At 52.5% G+C, this 16692-nt stretch overlaps 1 protein-coding gene across 1 annotated transcript; it reads left to right on the top strand.

Annotated features, from left to right (window-relative positions):
- The first annotated feature begins 12158 nt into the window (after nt 1-12158).
- On the top strand, nt 12159-15250 carry LOC117860726 (disease resistance protein RGA5). Its single transcript, XM_072294530.1, is given in 4 exon segments — nt 12159-12212; nt 12363-12565; nt 13313-14597; nt 14600-15250. Coding segments are annotated over 4 exon segments (2193 nt in total).
- Nucleotides 15251-16692: the final 1442 nt, after the last annotated feature.

Below are 16692 nucleotides of genomic sequence, written 5' to 3'. Positions count from 1 at the left end.
TGGCCTCTATCTCCTCGCCTCCTCCTCCTCGCAGATCCGTCAGCGCCGGAGGCGAGGTCGCGGAGGCGCCAGGAGCGGCGTGCCTCCCCCGTGGAGGTGGACTTGGGGAAGTCCCGCTCGCGGGGGACCCCGGTGCGGACCGCGGCGCCCACGCACAGTAGGTGTCTGGCGCCAGGCGAGGCAACCTGGGGTGCCGGCATCATCGCCTTGTCGTCACCGCGGTTGAGAAGGTGGTGGTCGGCGTCCTCCGCGCCTCCCCTGCCCCCGAACCCTTGCACCCTCCGCGGCTCCGGCGCTCCGCCGCCTCCCCCCGTCGGTCGTGGGCTGGCACGAGCACGGCGAGCCCGTTAAGGCCTACCGGGCTAGCGTGCCGGTACAACCCGCCTGAAAAGGCAGCGGGCCGTGCCTGAGCTGCTCCCTCGGTATGTGGGCCTATGTGGGCTTGCACTGCCTAGCACAACTACTGTGCATGACTAAATGTGCCGGGCCGAACTGTGCTCGTGCCAGGCCGGGTCGGGCCGCCCATTTGGCCATCTATACACATATAGCTTCTTTCCAGCAATCACCGACGCCTCCCGTCGTCCAAGATCCTTCCTCTCTCCTTCATGCTCCTCTGCCAACGCTGTCGACCTGTCGGGATAGGCTTGAGCCTTCTGCGCAGCACAGTGTTGGCGGGCGCGCAAGCACAGCTAGAGCATGACCGGCAGCGGATGAACGAGGCCGAAGTGGAGCGCAGTCTCGGTGGCGGTCGAGCCAGGCCAGGGGGAGTGAGGTCGGCGTGGGAGCACGGCCGCGGTGGCGCACGGGCAGGGCTAGGTGGGAGCGTTGCCATGGCGGCGCACGAGTGGGGCCAGGGCAGGAGCACAGCTGCGGCGGCGCACGAGTAGTGCCGGGGCGGGAGCGCGACTGCGGCGGTGCAAGCGGGGCCAGGGTGGGAGCACACCTGCGGCGGCGCACAGATGGGGCCGGGATGGAGCGCGGTGTGCGGGACTGTTTAGGAGCACGCGCAGCGGTGTTGACGTGGGGACGGGGATGGGGTAGTGGCTGACGCGCGAGGATGGTCCGGAGCTCGGCAATGACAAACTCGCACAAGGCTGGGTGGAGCTGCAGCCTCCATTGGAGGAGCGAGGAGGAATGGAAGATGAGGAAGAACGAATGCGAGGAGGGTAGAGATTGGGCGGGTTCAATTTTTGTCCATACAAAAATACCAGAGCCTGCATGTGGATCTGGGTCCAAGAGCATTAAATACGTAAAAAATAGCACATCTCAATCAAAGCACAAATTGTAATGGCATATTTCTAGATAGACGAATTATAATAGCAGGTCTCCAAACTTGAATATTTGCAATGGTACATATATATATCCAATTAACCCATTCATCAATCCACTTCGACAGACTCCACGCTAATCCCCACATGATCCAACGTGTTTTCGGATATTATTATTGATGGACATCTAGTCTAAAGCGGGTTCCGACTTCCGCCCAATGAACTTTGGATTATTCGGATCCAATAACAAGTGTTTTCTTGAAGGCTGGTTCATCCAAACCATTTCGTCCGGCTTGTCCTTCCTAGTCCATGCCGCCCGCCCGCCACCATCCTTCCCGCCGCCGCCAGGCCCCTAGCACCCCTCGCCGCGCACCCAACGCCGACAGCAACAGCCCCAGCCACCGCACCCCCAGCCTGAAACGCCGCATGCCCTCCCCTCATCGGAGCGCTTCTTCTCCGACTCCCCGCCACCGCCGCCCCGGCGCGGCCGTCCGACGCTCTCGGACGAAGAAGCTGTACCGGAAACGCCAGATGCGAGAGCTTCCACACCGGATCTACAACCTGCGCTGAAGGACCTTCCCCCTGCCACGCCGATCTTGCGGATCTCCTACGCGGAAGCAGTCAGGCGGGGCAAAGTCAACGGCTCAACCGCGCAGCGCCATAACGCCTCCTACCTTGAGCGCTGCATTTACGGCGACGAGACAAGGCCGTGGTGCCTTCACTCCCCTGCTGCAGCTGCAACGGACCGTGACGGGGCCCGACGTCGGGAACCAGCAAGCAGCGCCGCTCAAGCATGGGTGCCTGTGGCAACGGACCGTGCCGGGACCCGGCGCCAGGAACCTCCAAGCGGCGTCGCTCAAGCATGGGTACCAGTGACGCGTCGCAGACAACATTCACGCCGTGCGCCGCCCGAGCAACCTCGACAAGACGGCGGCCGCAGACGCGAAAACGACCGGCGCTACAGGGCGCCTTCAACGCAGCCAACAACCGGGGCTCTACGCGCCTTCATCCAAGCGACCATCGGGCGCTGCTTCAAGTGCCTCGCCTCGGACCACCACGCCGCGGCGTGCCGCGACCCAGTCCGCTGCTTCAGGTGCCACCGCTCGGGGCATAGGCAGCGTCACTGCAGGGCCACACGCCTCTCCACCTCACTGCGACCTCCTGCTGCCGGCCACCCCTACCCGCCAACACGTCAGCGTCCACGGCCTCAGCAGCTCAACCACCAGCGTCCTCCTCCGCCACCGCCACCACCACTGCCAAGCAGACAGCAGCCCCCCAGAACGGCGCACCAGCCATGGCAATTGGTGACCCCCACACAAGGCCGGAGGTAGAGACAGTCTTTGTCTCCAACTCCTTCCATCTCGACCACGATGCGAGAGATTGGGAGTCATGCGCCCATCCCGTGGGCGCTCCACCTGCCGCCACATGCCGGAGTACGGGACATCGCCGACCTCATCACCCGAGAGCTCCGCTGGCAACCTGGGAAGGTCACCGTCACAGTCCACTAGCCGGAGCCGTACCTTATTCGCTTCGAGCACGCCACAGACGCGGCAAAGGCACGCCGCCACGGACGCTTCATTCGGAGGCGGCATCGACATTTGTCTCCATACCTGGCGCAGCCTAACGCACGCCCTCAGCTTCCCCATCTTCTACAGGGTGCGCCTCTGCCTCGACGGGATCCCGGCTCACGCCTGGACGTTGGAGATCGTCGAGCGGGTCGTCAGTCACAAATGCGCGCTTCAGTGCATAGTCACCAACCTCATCCAACCGGCGGACTCGAGGCACATTGAGCTGTGGGCGTGGACGGCGGACCCGAGTGAGATACCCAAGAAGGTGTGGCTCGCCTTCACGCACAAGCTGACAGACAGATCGTCGGCCTTCTCCGTGTCGGCCGAGCCACCGCCAGAGTCTTGGCAACAGGGCGCGCGTTATGAGGTCTTCATCCACGTGCCCCAGCTCGAGGACTACACGGCGGCCGCGCGCAACCTCCACGAGGCGGTCGACAACCCGGCGAGTATCACCCCGGTACGCCGGAGATACGAGTGGCGCTATGGCCTCGTCAATGGCGCGCTGCCGGACGCTCGCTCCCGCTTCCCAACCTGCCTACCTTGGCCGCCGCGGGAGCCAGAGGGTCGGGATGACGGGGAAGGACGCCGAGCGCACGGTGGTCAGGGCCGCGAACGGCGCAATGGCGACACCCACGGCGATATACCCGCGTCCCTGATCACGCGGGGGACGGGGAGCGTGGCCGTGGTCCACACACGCGTCGCGACCCAAAGGACGACCGCAACCAATGCCCCCAACAGGACCACCTGCAAGGACAAGGGCTTCCTCTGGCCACCACGCCGGGGAGACGACGACGACGGCGGCGACCACGACTACGAGCATCCGGGGCACGGGCGTAAATACGGAGACGCGTACTGGGGCGGCACGGAACTGATTCGTCGGGACCGTACCAGGTCCCCCCACAAAGGAGCTATGCGCCACACCACGGGAGACAGCACGACGGAAATGAAGAGGGCTTCAGCAGCATGCCTCCTGATCAGCTGCGAGCACTCTTCGTGGCACAAGCTAATGCCTTGAGGACCTATTACATGCAAAGCCAGGTATACAACATGTCTTCGTCTAACACTGCAGTTTTGGATGCCAGGAGCACCCGCAGCCTCGTCGGCGCCTATGACTACGTCTACAAGGCCAACTGGCTTGCGGACCTCCTGGGCGTGGATGGGGCCGACGGGGAAACCAAGCCTAGTCCAAACCAGTGCCGGTGCCGCGCGCCTTCGACACCCTGCGAGCGATGTTGAGGCCGGCATCCCCACCTCCGACGGTCGCCGACGTCGACCAAGCGCTGCACCAGCTCCTCCTGGATGCCAACAGAAGCTCATGCGCCCTTGTCTGCAACGACGACGCACAAGACAACGGGGCAGCCCACGCAGCTGCCAGCCCCGAGGCTCTGGCACCCGGAAAATCCACCAAGCTGGCCCAGGCGGCGGCCCACATCAGCGACGCGCCCACTGGCCCGGACACGTCCCACAGCGGGAGCACGCCCACGAGCGCGGCCCGCGAAGGGAGCATGCGCGCCTTGCTGTGCCAGGGGGTTTCCAACTTCCTGGGCCAAAGCGGGGGCGCGCCTACGGCCCAGATACAAGATGTGGCCCACGAAGGGGCCGCGCCTTCTCTGCTGCTGCACGGGAGCGCACCAAGGTCGCTGGATACAGCAGGTGCGGCCATAGACGGAGGCGCATGCGACGTGCGAGATGGTGGGCTGCACGCGGCCAACAATAGCAGTGCGCCCACAGCCCAGTTGCTGGACGAGGCTCACCTGGGGAGTGCACGCACTGGCCTGCAGAGCGAGCAGGACCCTGCACCTGCCGTGCCTGCCCCAAGCGTGGATGACCTCTTCCTGACTCCACCGCTGGCAGTGCTACAGCTTCCAACGCGGCGCACGCGCCCGTGCCGCGCTTTCGACATGAACAAGGTGCGGCGGAGCGCGCGACTGGCTAAGAAGCCGGTCATGCCGGCCATAGAGCGAGCCCAGCGCAACCTTTGGAGGAAGCTTGGCGTCGACGACGATGAAATGACACAAGTCCTACAAGACTTCATCAGCATGTACCACGGGGCACTACCGGACTTCATCGTAGCGGCCATGACTGCCCTCTTCGACCTCGACGACGACGCAACAGAGCAGATGAATGACGCGCTTCTGCAGATGGTGGGCGACGCCGTAGAAGAACTCCAGCACGAGCAGTGCGCGGCTACATGATAATCAAGATGAAGCACATCACCCATGCGTTTTACCACTACTTTATGTATCGCTACTTTTATGCATTTCAGTGCCTCACCCCTCTCCAGTGCCTCACCCTGCTGGCTGCGACCTTCATGGAGGACTTTCCACTAGCCCTGCTGGCTGCGATCTTCGGACAAAACTCGCGAACTACAAACTATGCCCGGCTAGCCATGATCTTCGGACGTTGCATTCGATGATTCCCACGACAAACGGCGCCAATGACCGCCACTCGACGGCCTCAACAACATCCATGCTCTACACGTCACACATCATAACAACGTACTACTCTGCCACATGCCTCGCAACGCACAAGCAAGCACACCAAACCACATCCAAATGATAGGCAACTTTGAAATAATGTGCTGGAATGTGAGAGGTCTCAACGCTCCAGCTAGATGTCTAACGGTCCGCGAAACTATTGCGACAACAACATGCCACATAGTGTGCCTACAAGAAACGAAACTACAAAACATCGATGCAACTTTAGCCAATTTCTTGGGGGGACACCAACTAAATCAATTCGCATACAGACCGGCTTTAGGCACAAAAGGAGGAATTCTCATCCTCTGGGATGACGGGGTTTTTGACATACAGGATGTCCAGATGGGACGTTTCTCCATTTTGGCAACGACGGTAGTAAAATATAGCAACACACCCTTCCAACTAACGACAGTGTACGGCCCATCACGTCATTCCGCAAAGCCTGCCTTCCTGCGGCACCTACGAGCTATGAGACCGGATGATGACACTAAATAGCTCGTACTAGGGGATTTGAACCTAATATACAGTGCAAGAGATAAAAACAACAACAATCTAAATTGGCGGCTGATGAGTAGTTTTAGAACTGCACTAAACTACTGTGGTCTAAAAGAGATACATTTACAGAATAGGAGGTTCACCTGGAGCAATGCCAGGCATCGACCGACGCTGTCACGACTCGACTGAGTCTTCTGCAACGAGAACTGGGATCTAAATTTCAACGAACATGTTCTACACGCGCTCTCCTCCTCACACTCGGACCACTGCCCACTGCTACTGGCATAGCAATCTGGACCTAGGAAACTGACGCCCTTCAAATTTGAAAACTTCTGGACGCGTCTACCGGGATTTTACGAAGTGGTAACCCGGGAATGGTCGAAGCCGACAACCCATACTGAGCCTTTTCACAGACTGGGGCACAAATTACACACCACGGCCCGAGCGCTACAATCCTGGAGTAGATCACTCATCTCGGATGCCAAATTGAAGATGCACATGGCCCAAGAAGTCATCCTATGCCTCGATACGGCCGAAGAGATAAGAATGCTCACAGATTCGGAACACTCCTTGCAATCGAGTTGTTCGTTCCTCCACCACTGCAGCTGCACAGGGACAGAGAGACGGACAGGTGCATCCATCGACATGTGCTGGCGGGCTTCATAAGCGTCCGCCAATACAAATGATTCTATCTGTGCTGGCAGGTACTTATGTAGCTCGCCAGCACAGTAGCTATTGTGCTGGCGGTCGCTCCCCTACCAGCCCGATGAAACTGTGCTGGCGGATGCCAAACACGCTCGCCAATGCAAATCGTTTATGGCGCAGTGAAAAGAACATATAGTCCGCGTACACCTTGCTTGTGCTTTTGACGAGATCCAACAAATTGATATTCATTGGTCCCCATGAGCAGTGGATGGAATAACATTAATTGGACTTCACCGCTTCCATACGGTACTCGGCAATTTGAAGGAAACTTCGGGCACCTTTGGTTTTGGACATAGCTTTGCCTAACCTCGCTTTGCCGGGCATGGCTTGCCTTGCCGACGGCTCTCCGGAGAGCCGTTCCGGCTGGCTTGCTTCAGCAAGCAAAAACTTGCTTGCACAGGCCCCTAGGCAACACGCCAAGCAAACCAAGGCCTTGTTTAGTTGTCCAAGTTGGGACCTCCCAACTTGGGAGTTACTGTGCAGCCGAAATTTGGCCCTCATGCCAAATTCTGGAGGTCCAAACTGCTGTCCCCAAACTTTGCATTACACTGTTGAATCATTATACCAGGCACTGTTTCACCATTATAACACAATTCAGCATTGGCCCATGCATGTTGTCCTCCAAAAAATGCACTGAACCAGGCCAAATGACAACACAATTCATTGCTGTTTCAACAACAAAACTTCAAGGAAAATATTCTCAAGTGCACCGCAAATTATTACAGATTCACAACACATAAAATTGTTACAGATTAACAACACCGAAAATTATTACACCGAATCACAAAGTACATAAACAATTATATGTCCTCAAACACAAATTATTCAAGACCTAGCAAACAAATGTTCAACAAGCATGTCTCGGAAAGCATTCATGCTTGCCATGTCCGCACTCTCCGGTGCAGGCACTATTTCCGGCTGATCCTGAGTGCCTTCAATAGGCACATAGTTAATGTTGCTATCCACTATACCAAAGTGACTATCAAAGTCACCATTAATCCTAATGAAGTTGTGCAACGCCATGCATGCACATATAATCCGTGTCTGTGTTTCTGGTGGATAGGCCGGGATGTCCAACAATATGCGCCACTTCATTTTCAACACTCCATACGCCCTTTCGATCACATTTCTAAGAGATGAATGTGCAAAGTTGAATATCTCCTTCATACCTTGTGGTTCTGGCGCGTTTTGAAAGTCTTGGATGTGATACTTGGTCTGGCGGTAAGGAGCTAGGAAGCCGGTGCGGTTTGCATACCCCGAGTCCACCAAGTAGTATTTCTCTATAGGAACAGTAGATACATGTAAGTTTACAATGGTTGTATTAGAAAACACTACTGACCTAGAAACAGTTGTGTGTACCTCTAGGTGGCTTTGGGAACTTGTCGCTGTAAGTTGTCATTGCATCGTCAAACACCCTCATGTCATGCACTGAACCTGGCCACCCAGCAAGCACAAATGTGAAAACCATATCCAAGTCACAAGCGGCCATGACATTCTGGGTTGTCTTGCCCTTCCTACACATGTGCTGCATAAACTTTGCACTTGGCACTACTACAGGAATGTGAGTGCCATCTATTGCCCCTATGCGACCCTTGAATTCAGGGTAGAACCTATTGTTTTGCAACCTAGGATGCATTGTTCTAAACTCTGGGTCCCTAGGTTTAATGATGTCGGCAGATAGGTCTACCAGACAATTGAGGACTTTGTAGAATAGGCTATGCACAGTGGCTAGTGACCTCTCAAATCTGTCCTCTGCTTGCCTAACAGATTGTGGTGCCCCACATATCCAAAGGAACAATCCTAGAGCCTCAATAGTGCTAGATTTATTTGATGCAGTCAGCCCATACTCAGATGTCAACAAGTCATGCAGCCTATAAAACATGTGTGGGGTCACCCTAAACATGGTGTAGCAAGATGTTTCATTGGCAAGCTTGTTAACTACCCATTGCTCCCCAGTCAATGGTGGATTCCTATACGGTCCTCTATTGCAATACTTGTCGATATGAATAGCATATCCATACGTACCATAGATAAATGGTGCTTCATCATCGTCTTCTACCACCAATGTCCAGAATAGGTCCCACCACTCGGCCAGCAACTTCTCCTCCTCCTCCTAGTCCTCGACCTCCTCCTCCACTTGGGCACCAAAATGAGCAGCAACATCCTGGGCATTCCAAAATAACACAGCAAAAGTTAGTACAAATCAATTGGTAGCCACAGTAGTAATTGCTGCTACCTTCAGTCAAATAATACCCATATGAAGACAGAGGCAATAACTTTAACAAGTAATAACCAAACTGCTCTAATGAACAACCATGCTGTTAATAACCATGCTGTTCATATAGGATTAGCCAACACAGTTCATCAAATGTTCATCCTCACAACATAAACAATACCAACACAACTTAATTCAACAACAAGACATGACAGTAACACAAAAGACATGCCAAGCACAGACAAAAGACATAGGGTCTGGTTTACACCATTGATGCATATTGCTTGATCATTGACAGCCTTGCTTGAACAGGTGTGCACAGGAAGATGTTGCGTAGGTCATCATCCATGCAGATCTTGACGACACCATTCCAGAGTTGTCCTTCCATCAGGTGCACTCCAAGCTCTGTCGTTGAATCTGTCACAAGTTTCTGTTCTTGCTTCCTAGCCTCCTCTCGCTGCTGCTTCTTGTCCATCACATCCTCACCCTCCTTCATCTTATCCTCCAAGGCCCTTTGGATAATTGATGTCCTGTGATCGTAACTGGAGTTGAACCTTGTCATGTTGCTGTTCATGTTCTGAACAGCACCGCCCTTGTTCTTCTTGCTGGGGCTTGTAGCAGTGCTGCGGATGCTGCTTGAGCTCCTCTTGCTCCCACTGCTGACTGGGGTGGCACAGCTGCGAGGGGTGGCACAGTCCGCATCAGCAACATCTTCTTCGCCGCTGCTGATGAAGTTGATCTGCCGGCTGACCCCTGGAACAAAGGACGTATCTCCAGTCACTGCTACTCCACAGAACATGCGGTCCAGCTCGTCAATGTATTCTGGCCATCCATCCTTCAAATCATACCAGTCTGCGTGCCCCTGCATTGCAAATAACAACACAAAAACATTCAGTAGCTACGACAGGAAGGAAAGGAGTACATATGAGGTGTTCACATATCACTAACCCTGCAATTTTTCTACCACCAGTTATCACTAGCAATCACAGAGCCATCTTCTCGGTGCCCCAAGCCTGTGCACTTTGTCCGCAAATCTTGGATGAACTGCCAAAGCAACTTCAACTGCCTGTACTTGTAACCAAACTGCTCACTGTTCCTGAACTTGCCAGTCGCCGCTAGGAACTTCTCCTGAACATCTTTCCAGCCCCACTTGCTCATGTTGCCACTCTTGCAGTTACCCAACTCAATTTGTTGGCAGTAAAGCTCACAAAAGATCTGTGTATCCTCTTTTGTCCACTTGGCCCTGCTTGGCTCATTCTGTGCACAATGTAATTGAACAAGCAATGCATGAACTCCTATTGACAGTAACCATGACTAAGCAATACATTTGATGCACACCAGGGATAAAAGTAATTGAACAAGCAATGCATGAATTCCTACAAACAGGAACCATGACTAAGCAATACATTTGATGCACACCAGGGATAAATGTAATTGAACAAGCAATGCATGAACTCCTATTGACAGTAACCATGACTAAGCAATACATTTCATGCACACCAGGGATAAATCATGATCGAACAAGCAATGCAAGAACTCCTATTGACAGTAACCGTGAGTAAGCAATACATTCCATGCACACCAGGCACGGCTGTACGCGCCACCACATATCCAGATCATGGAAGTAAAGAGGGGGGAGGGGGAGTGGGAACAAGTACCGGATTGTTCTCGGCTTCCACTGCTTGAGCCGCGCCACGACGCCGGGAACCGCGTGCCCTGGCCGTAGGACGCCGCTGACGAGGCAAGGGAGCCGTGGCCTGGACACCGCTGCCGGAACCCTCTCCGCCGGGAGGGCCGACTCGGCTGCTGCCGCCTCCTCCAACTCGGTCGCCGGAGCGAAGGATGCCTTCGTAGTCGTTCATGTTCAGCCACCCGGAGGTTGCATTCAGGTTGAGGCCGGCCATGCCCAGCTGGCTTGGGGTGGGCAAGGTGGACGATAGGGTCTTCTGCGGCACAGAGGAGAAGGGGTTGTACGCACCGCTTCCTGAGCCCGGCGGCGCCAGGGAGAACAAGTTCCTAGTGCGGTGGCCGGCGTCGTAGTCGGGGACGTTGCCGAAGTCCAAACCCGAAAAGCCATCTCCGTATCCGCCGGCGTTGAAGGGAGCGGGGTTGCCGGATCCGCTGGCGGTGAAGCCCGCGGGGAGTCTAGATCCGCCGGCGTTGAACTCCGCGCCGTCCCCTTCCTCGTTGAAGTGGTCCATCGCCGCCGCCTGGGTCAACAACGGTGCACCCGGTACCGGACGCGGTGCAGCGGACTGAGTACGTCCTGGATCTGGTGGTGGAAAGGTCGATTGGAGCGGATGCGGCGATATCCTGGCGGGGGAGTGGGACAGCGGCCGAGGGGGACAGATCTAGGCGGGGGAGAGGCGAGCGCGGCAGGGGAGAGGCGAGCGGTGCGGGCGAGGAGGAGAGCGGCGGGGGAGCGTACACCGGCGAGGAAGAGGGCGAGCGGCGCGGGCGAGGGGGAGATCTGCGGGGGAGGGGGAGATTGGCGGGGGAGATGAGAGCGGCGCGGGCGAGAGGGATAGCGGCGGTGGAGCGAACACCGGCGGGGGGAGAGGGCGAGCGGCGCGGGCGAGGGGGAGAACGGCGGGGGAGAGGACACCGGCGGGGGAGAGGGCGAGCGGCGCGGGGGAGGGGGGGAGAGCGGCGGGGAGGGGGAGAGCGGCGGGGGAGAGGCGAGCGGCGCGGGGGAGAGGGAGCGTGACTGCGGACGGTGCTAGGGTTGGGAGTGCGGCCGGTCGTCTGCCGCTGGATAAGGTTGCGAAGTTTGGGCCGAAATCGGGCAGGTCGTTTAGTTCAAAAGTCCCAAAAGGAAGCCCAAACACTGTACAAAGCTAGATTCGGGCCTCAACTAAACAAGGCCCAAACTCATCTACTATCTCCGTCTTCTGTGCAGACAAAGCGAGGCGAGGCTTGCCACTGGATCCAAACGCGACCTTCCTTGTGGTCCGGTGACTTCGACTTCGACGACGGCGGCTAATTTGCTGGCGACAAACAGGCGCTTGCTATTTTGATGGTGTGGTGATGCATGCTGCATAGCCCATGATCGGGAGTTGTTAGGGGCACTGTAAAGCCCAATAAAAGAACATGCAGTCCGCGTATTGCTTGTGCATTGATCCGCGTGAGCAGCGGATGGAATAAACTTCACCGCTTCCGTACGGGACTCGGGCACTCGGCAAGTTGGAGGAAACTTCCTTGTGGTCCGGTGACTTGGACTTCGATGGCGTCGGCTAATTTGCTGGCGACAAACAGATCCTGTCCGCTCCGATCTTGAAATTGACGAATTGATCTGTGTCAACACGCCACGCCGAGTAAAGAATATGCTCCCTTTGTACGTGCTGTTCAATCGGAAAACATCCCTGGTTCAATCTTGCATGCATCGGTAGCTACATTTCCTTCTTCTCGTGCTGTTCCGGTTCGTTTCATGGAGTCGCATGGTCATAGGGACCTGGTGTACGTAGATGCGTCTGGGAATCTTGTCTGTACGGCCAACCAGAGAAGCGAAGGCAACCTCGGTGGCGACTACGAACGGCGATGTCGACGACCTTCAGTGATTCAGCGTCGAACTCCTCGATCGCGACTCGGTAGCCCAACTCGATGGTGTGCATGTGTTCGCTAACGCCGGGAGGCCCTCCTCCCAGCTCCCACACACGCCCCACGCCCCACGCCACCTCCTCGGCTGCGCCCCACGCCAGGCCTTGCAAATGAAGTATACAAAAACTTTGGTGAAAGTTTTGCTTGCAAGGCTTTTGTCCCAGTGTCTCAAAGACCTGACATTTGCGAGTTGAATGGGCTCATACATAACCTTAGAAAGTATCTACAGGACAAAAGGTATTTATTCTTGTCCTACACTCCTAGATTCTTTTCAACACATCAACGCTCACATTTCTAACCTATCTTAACATATTATTAGAAAGTATAAAAGTACTAAAAGAATGAACAAAGCGTGATGACAACAGAGCACAATCCTAATGACACATAGCTTGCTTCCATGTCTATAGTGGGAGGTGGCTCACTTTTGGTCTTATTTCACTAGGTTATCTGGCATTGATTTGTGTTTCCTGTTCCTTTTTTGTGGCCTTTACATACATGGCACTATGAATTGAAGTTCAACTGTACCTCTCACCAACACTCCACTCTTTTCTACGCACCATTTTAAGCTGCAGGATTTGTAACTTCCACGTTTTTAACTAGATTGAATTTCAGTTTCTTTGAAATTTAAATATGCACAATAAAATCAGAATTTCAAAATTAAAATAGGTTAGGGTCAAATTTGTTTTACTTACTTTGCTTTGCTGATCCAATACAATACATTTCCTTAAGGTTCATCTATTTATTGAGACAATCTCCAGTACATTTCTAGAGCTCATATGGGTGATGTTACAATCTTTACTATGAATCGGAATTTTGGCAAGCTAATTCAGCTGGTTTAGCTAACAAGTTACATAGACACGTTATTTTGGATGTTATAGTTCAACAGATTTATTTTAGTTGAAAGCAGTGCAAGTTGTTTATAAAAAGAAACCTTTTACTTGCTGTATCATATTAATATGTGTATTTGGACACGCATATTGGCAGGTATTTGGTTGTAGTTGATGATTTATGGGATGCATCAGCATGGGAAATTATAAAATGTGCTTTCCCCGAGGGCCACTATGGTAGCAAAGTGTTGACAACTACACGAATCGAAAGGGTGGCAGTGACATGTTGCAATTTTCAGTGGGAATTTGTTTACAGGATGAAACCTCTTGACGATCATAGTTCCAGGCAGTTGTTTTATGGTAGAGTTTTTGGGTTGGAAAATACATGTCCTCATCCATTTGAAGAACCATCTGAAAAAATTCTTCAAAAATGTGGTGGACTGCCACTAGCAATCATCAGTATAGCTAGCCTTCTAGCTAGTCAATCGACCAGATCAGTGAGCCAATGGAATTATGTCCTTAATTCTTTACGTTCCGATCTGAGGTCAAATCCAACTTTAGAAGGGATGAGACAGATACTAAACCTTAGTTACACTCATCTTCCTCATCATCTCAAGACATGCTTATTATATATTGGTATGTATCCGGAGGATCATGATATTGAAAAGGATCACTTAGTTATGCAATGGGTAGCTGAAGGATTTGTCTGTGGAATAGATGGGAGAGATGCATTGGAAATTGCAGGGAGCTATTTCAATGAATTGGTGAATAGGAGTATGATCATCCAGCTTGTGGAACATCATACTTTTTACATGGAGCGTATCTATCATAAAGTTCATGATATGGTTCTGGATCTAATTGTGTCCAAGTCTGCAGAAGAGAATTTTCTGTGCGTGGTAGAAAACATGGAGACAATCACCAGAAGACAGCATTGCAAGACTCGCCGGCTCTCTCTGCAGCTTGGTGAGGCAGAACTTGATAAAATCGCACCTTGGATGAGTCTGACACATGTTCGATCACTGTGTATTTTTGGGTTGCGTCATCGTAGCATTGAACTGTTGGAGCTGAAGTTTATCCGAGTTCTGTTTGTTTGTAAGGTTGATGGTTTGGACCTCGCTCCAATTGGGAAACTGTTTCAACTGAGTTACTTAAATGTTCAATGCTCCTACCCTGGATCGAGCATGCAACTGCCTAAACACATTTGTGGGCTACGTCATCTGGAGACATTGGTTATAGATGCGCCGTTGGTCGAACTTCCTCAAGATATTGTCCATTTGCCTGCTTTGTCATATTTGGAGGTTTCTGTGTGCATAGCTTATCCTGATGGGATTAGCAAGATGAAATCTCTTTGTACTCTGAAGGGGTTTGATCCAAGCAAGCAGTCAGTTGATAATTTAAGGGCTCTTGGGGAACTGCTGAATCTAAGGGAGCTGGACATGCATTTCACTGATGACAGCTTCCGCACTACGGAAACAAGGATGCTCTGTTTTATTCCATCCAGAAGTTACTCAATGGCAATCTGAGGCACTTCGATTTTTCCGCAGCAGTTGGCTACTATGATGAGTGGAACTCATTGTGCTTGTCAGACTGTCGTCTCGAACAACTCCGCCTGGGATTCAACTTTCCAAGGTTACCTATGTGGGTTGGTCAGCTTAGCACGCTCAGCAGCCTGGAAATCCATGTTGACGAGCTGTGCAACGATGATATTTCTGTTCTTGCAGGGTTACCTGCCCTTGCCCATCTTGTGCTAGGGGCGACGAATGTCCCTGATGAAGGGATTGTCTTCAGCAGCAGTGCGGCGTTCAGTTCTCTTGATTACTTCGAATCTCGTCGAACAGGCCACTCCTTACACTTCCAAGCTGGAGCAGTGCCCAAGGTTGAGACCCTCAGGTTTCAATTGGATGTGGATGAAGTGAATTCGTGTGGCATCAGGCTTGCCGGCGTCGAGCATCTGACGAATCTGAAAAGAGTAGCCATCGGTTTGGGCTACACCTGGGAATCAGATGTACCAATGGTAGAGGCTGCAATAAGGGCCATCTTCGACGAGCATCATCCAGGACGCCTCGTCTTTCATATAACAAGCTTCTATGGATAGTAACCTCTCCGATCACTGGCAAGTTTGATGATGATGATTAAATTGCACTTATATTGTAGAACTTCTCTACCAATTAACATAAACAGATTGCGTTAGCGCAATCCTAGCATTGCATCTTCATTAAATTGTGTATCTATTAGCCTGCTTTTAGAAAATGTAAATGTACTACCGTATTTGGAAAAATGTTACAAATAGGGTGTACCGGCAACAGAAAATTTGGTAAAATTTTATTCGTGCAACACCTAATGGATGGTGCTCCCCTCTGACGGACCTAGCACAAAATTGAGCGGCGACCTAGAGTGCTGGGTACAGTAAAATAGTGCTTAAATACACTACAGTAAAAAAAACAGCCTCCTCTAACTGGTCCAATGAAGCAAATAGAGGTCCAAAGCATAAACGAAGCCCGACCTTATAGCAGCCGTAGGCAGGCAAAATCCCAACGCGCTCGGACTAGTTGGGGGCACGGGCTCGGCACGGTTAGCCTAGGCCAGCAAGGAAGATTCTTGACCGCACAGAAATCGAGACAGTGAGCAAGACAACCAAATTCAAGATTTCTTGCCTAGCCTAGCAAAGCAAGATCCGGCAAAGGTACCCAACACTCACCCTGGATCGGTTCGGTTCTTCGGTTCTTCAGCTAATTCTGTTACTTGAGAAGAAGGAACCAATCAGTTACTTTGAAAATGGGGAACCGAGAAATTTCGGTTTCGGTTAATTTGGTTCCATTTCGGTTCTAACCGATGGAACCAAATTTTTCAGGAACCAAGAAACAACTCATTCAATTACAAATTTTGGCGATATTTTGCCTAATTTTGATGTAGTCAAAAGGGACAATTTAAACAGCAATGCAGCATAAAACAACAGTACAACACATATATGTTATTGTTCTCTCAAATATTCAAGCATAGAGCAATATTCAAGCCTGCATTCTATGGGTCTTTCGGTTATTTCAGGTCAATTCGGTTAACCGAGTGATGGAACCGAATTAACCATAATAATTTCGGTTCCTAGGAACCTGGACCAAACCTGGGACTGAATTTTTTGGTTTCGGTTACTTCAGTTTCGGTTAGTTCGGTTTGGTTCTCAATTCTCGGTTTTTTGTGCCTAGGGTTACCCAACATACCCGAAGTTGCAAACTGCCACAGAGACCCAACGACTAAGCCACCTTGCCATCTTTAACACCGCAATCTTCACATACTTCGTTCTTCACATTTCACTTGCTTGAAACCGGTAATCATTGCTCCCTCATCCACCACCAACATAATCACCACTAAGGGTCTGTTTGGCTCCAGTGTACTAAAGTTTAGCACCTGTCACATCGGATATTTTGATACTAATTAGAAGTATTAAATATAGTCTAATTACAAAACTAACTGCACAGATGGAGTCTAATTCGCGAGACGAATCTATTAAGCCTAATTACTCCATGATTTGATAATGTGGTG

The sequence above is a fragment of the Setaria viridis genome, chromosome 6 (assembly GCF_005286985.2).
Source record: "Setaria viridis chromosome 6, Setaria_viridis_v4.0, whole genome shotgun sequence".
NCBI classification, from domain to species: domain Eukaryota; kingdom Viridiplantae; phylum Streptophyta; class Magnoliopsida; order Poales; family Poaceae; genus Setaria; species Setaria viridis.
This window is presented reverse-complemented; position numbering and strand designations above follow the sequence as displayed.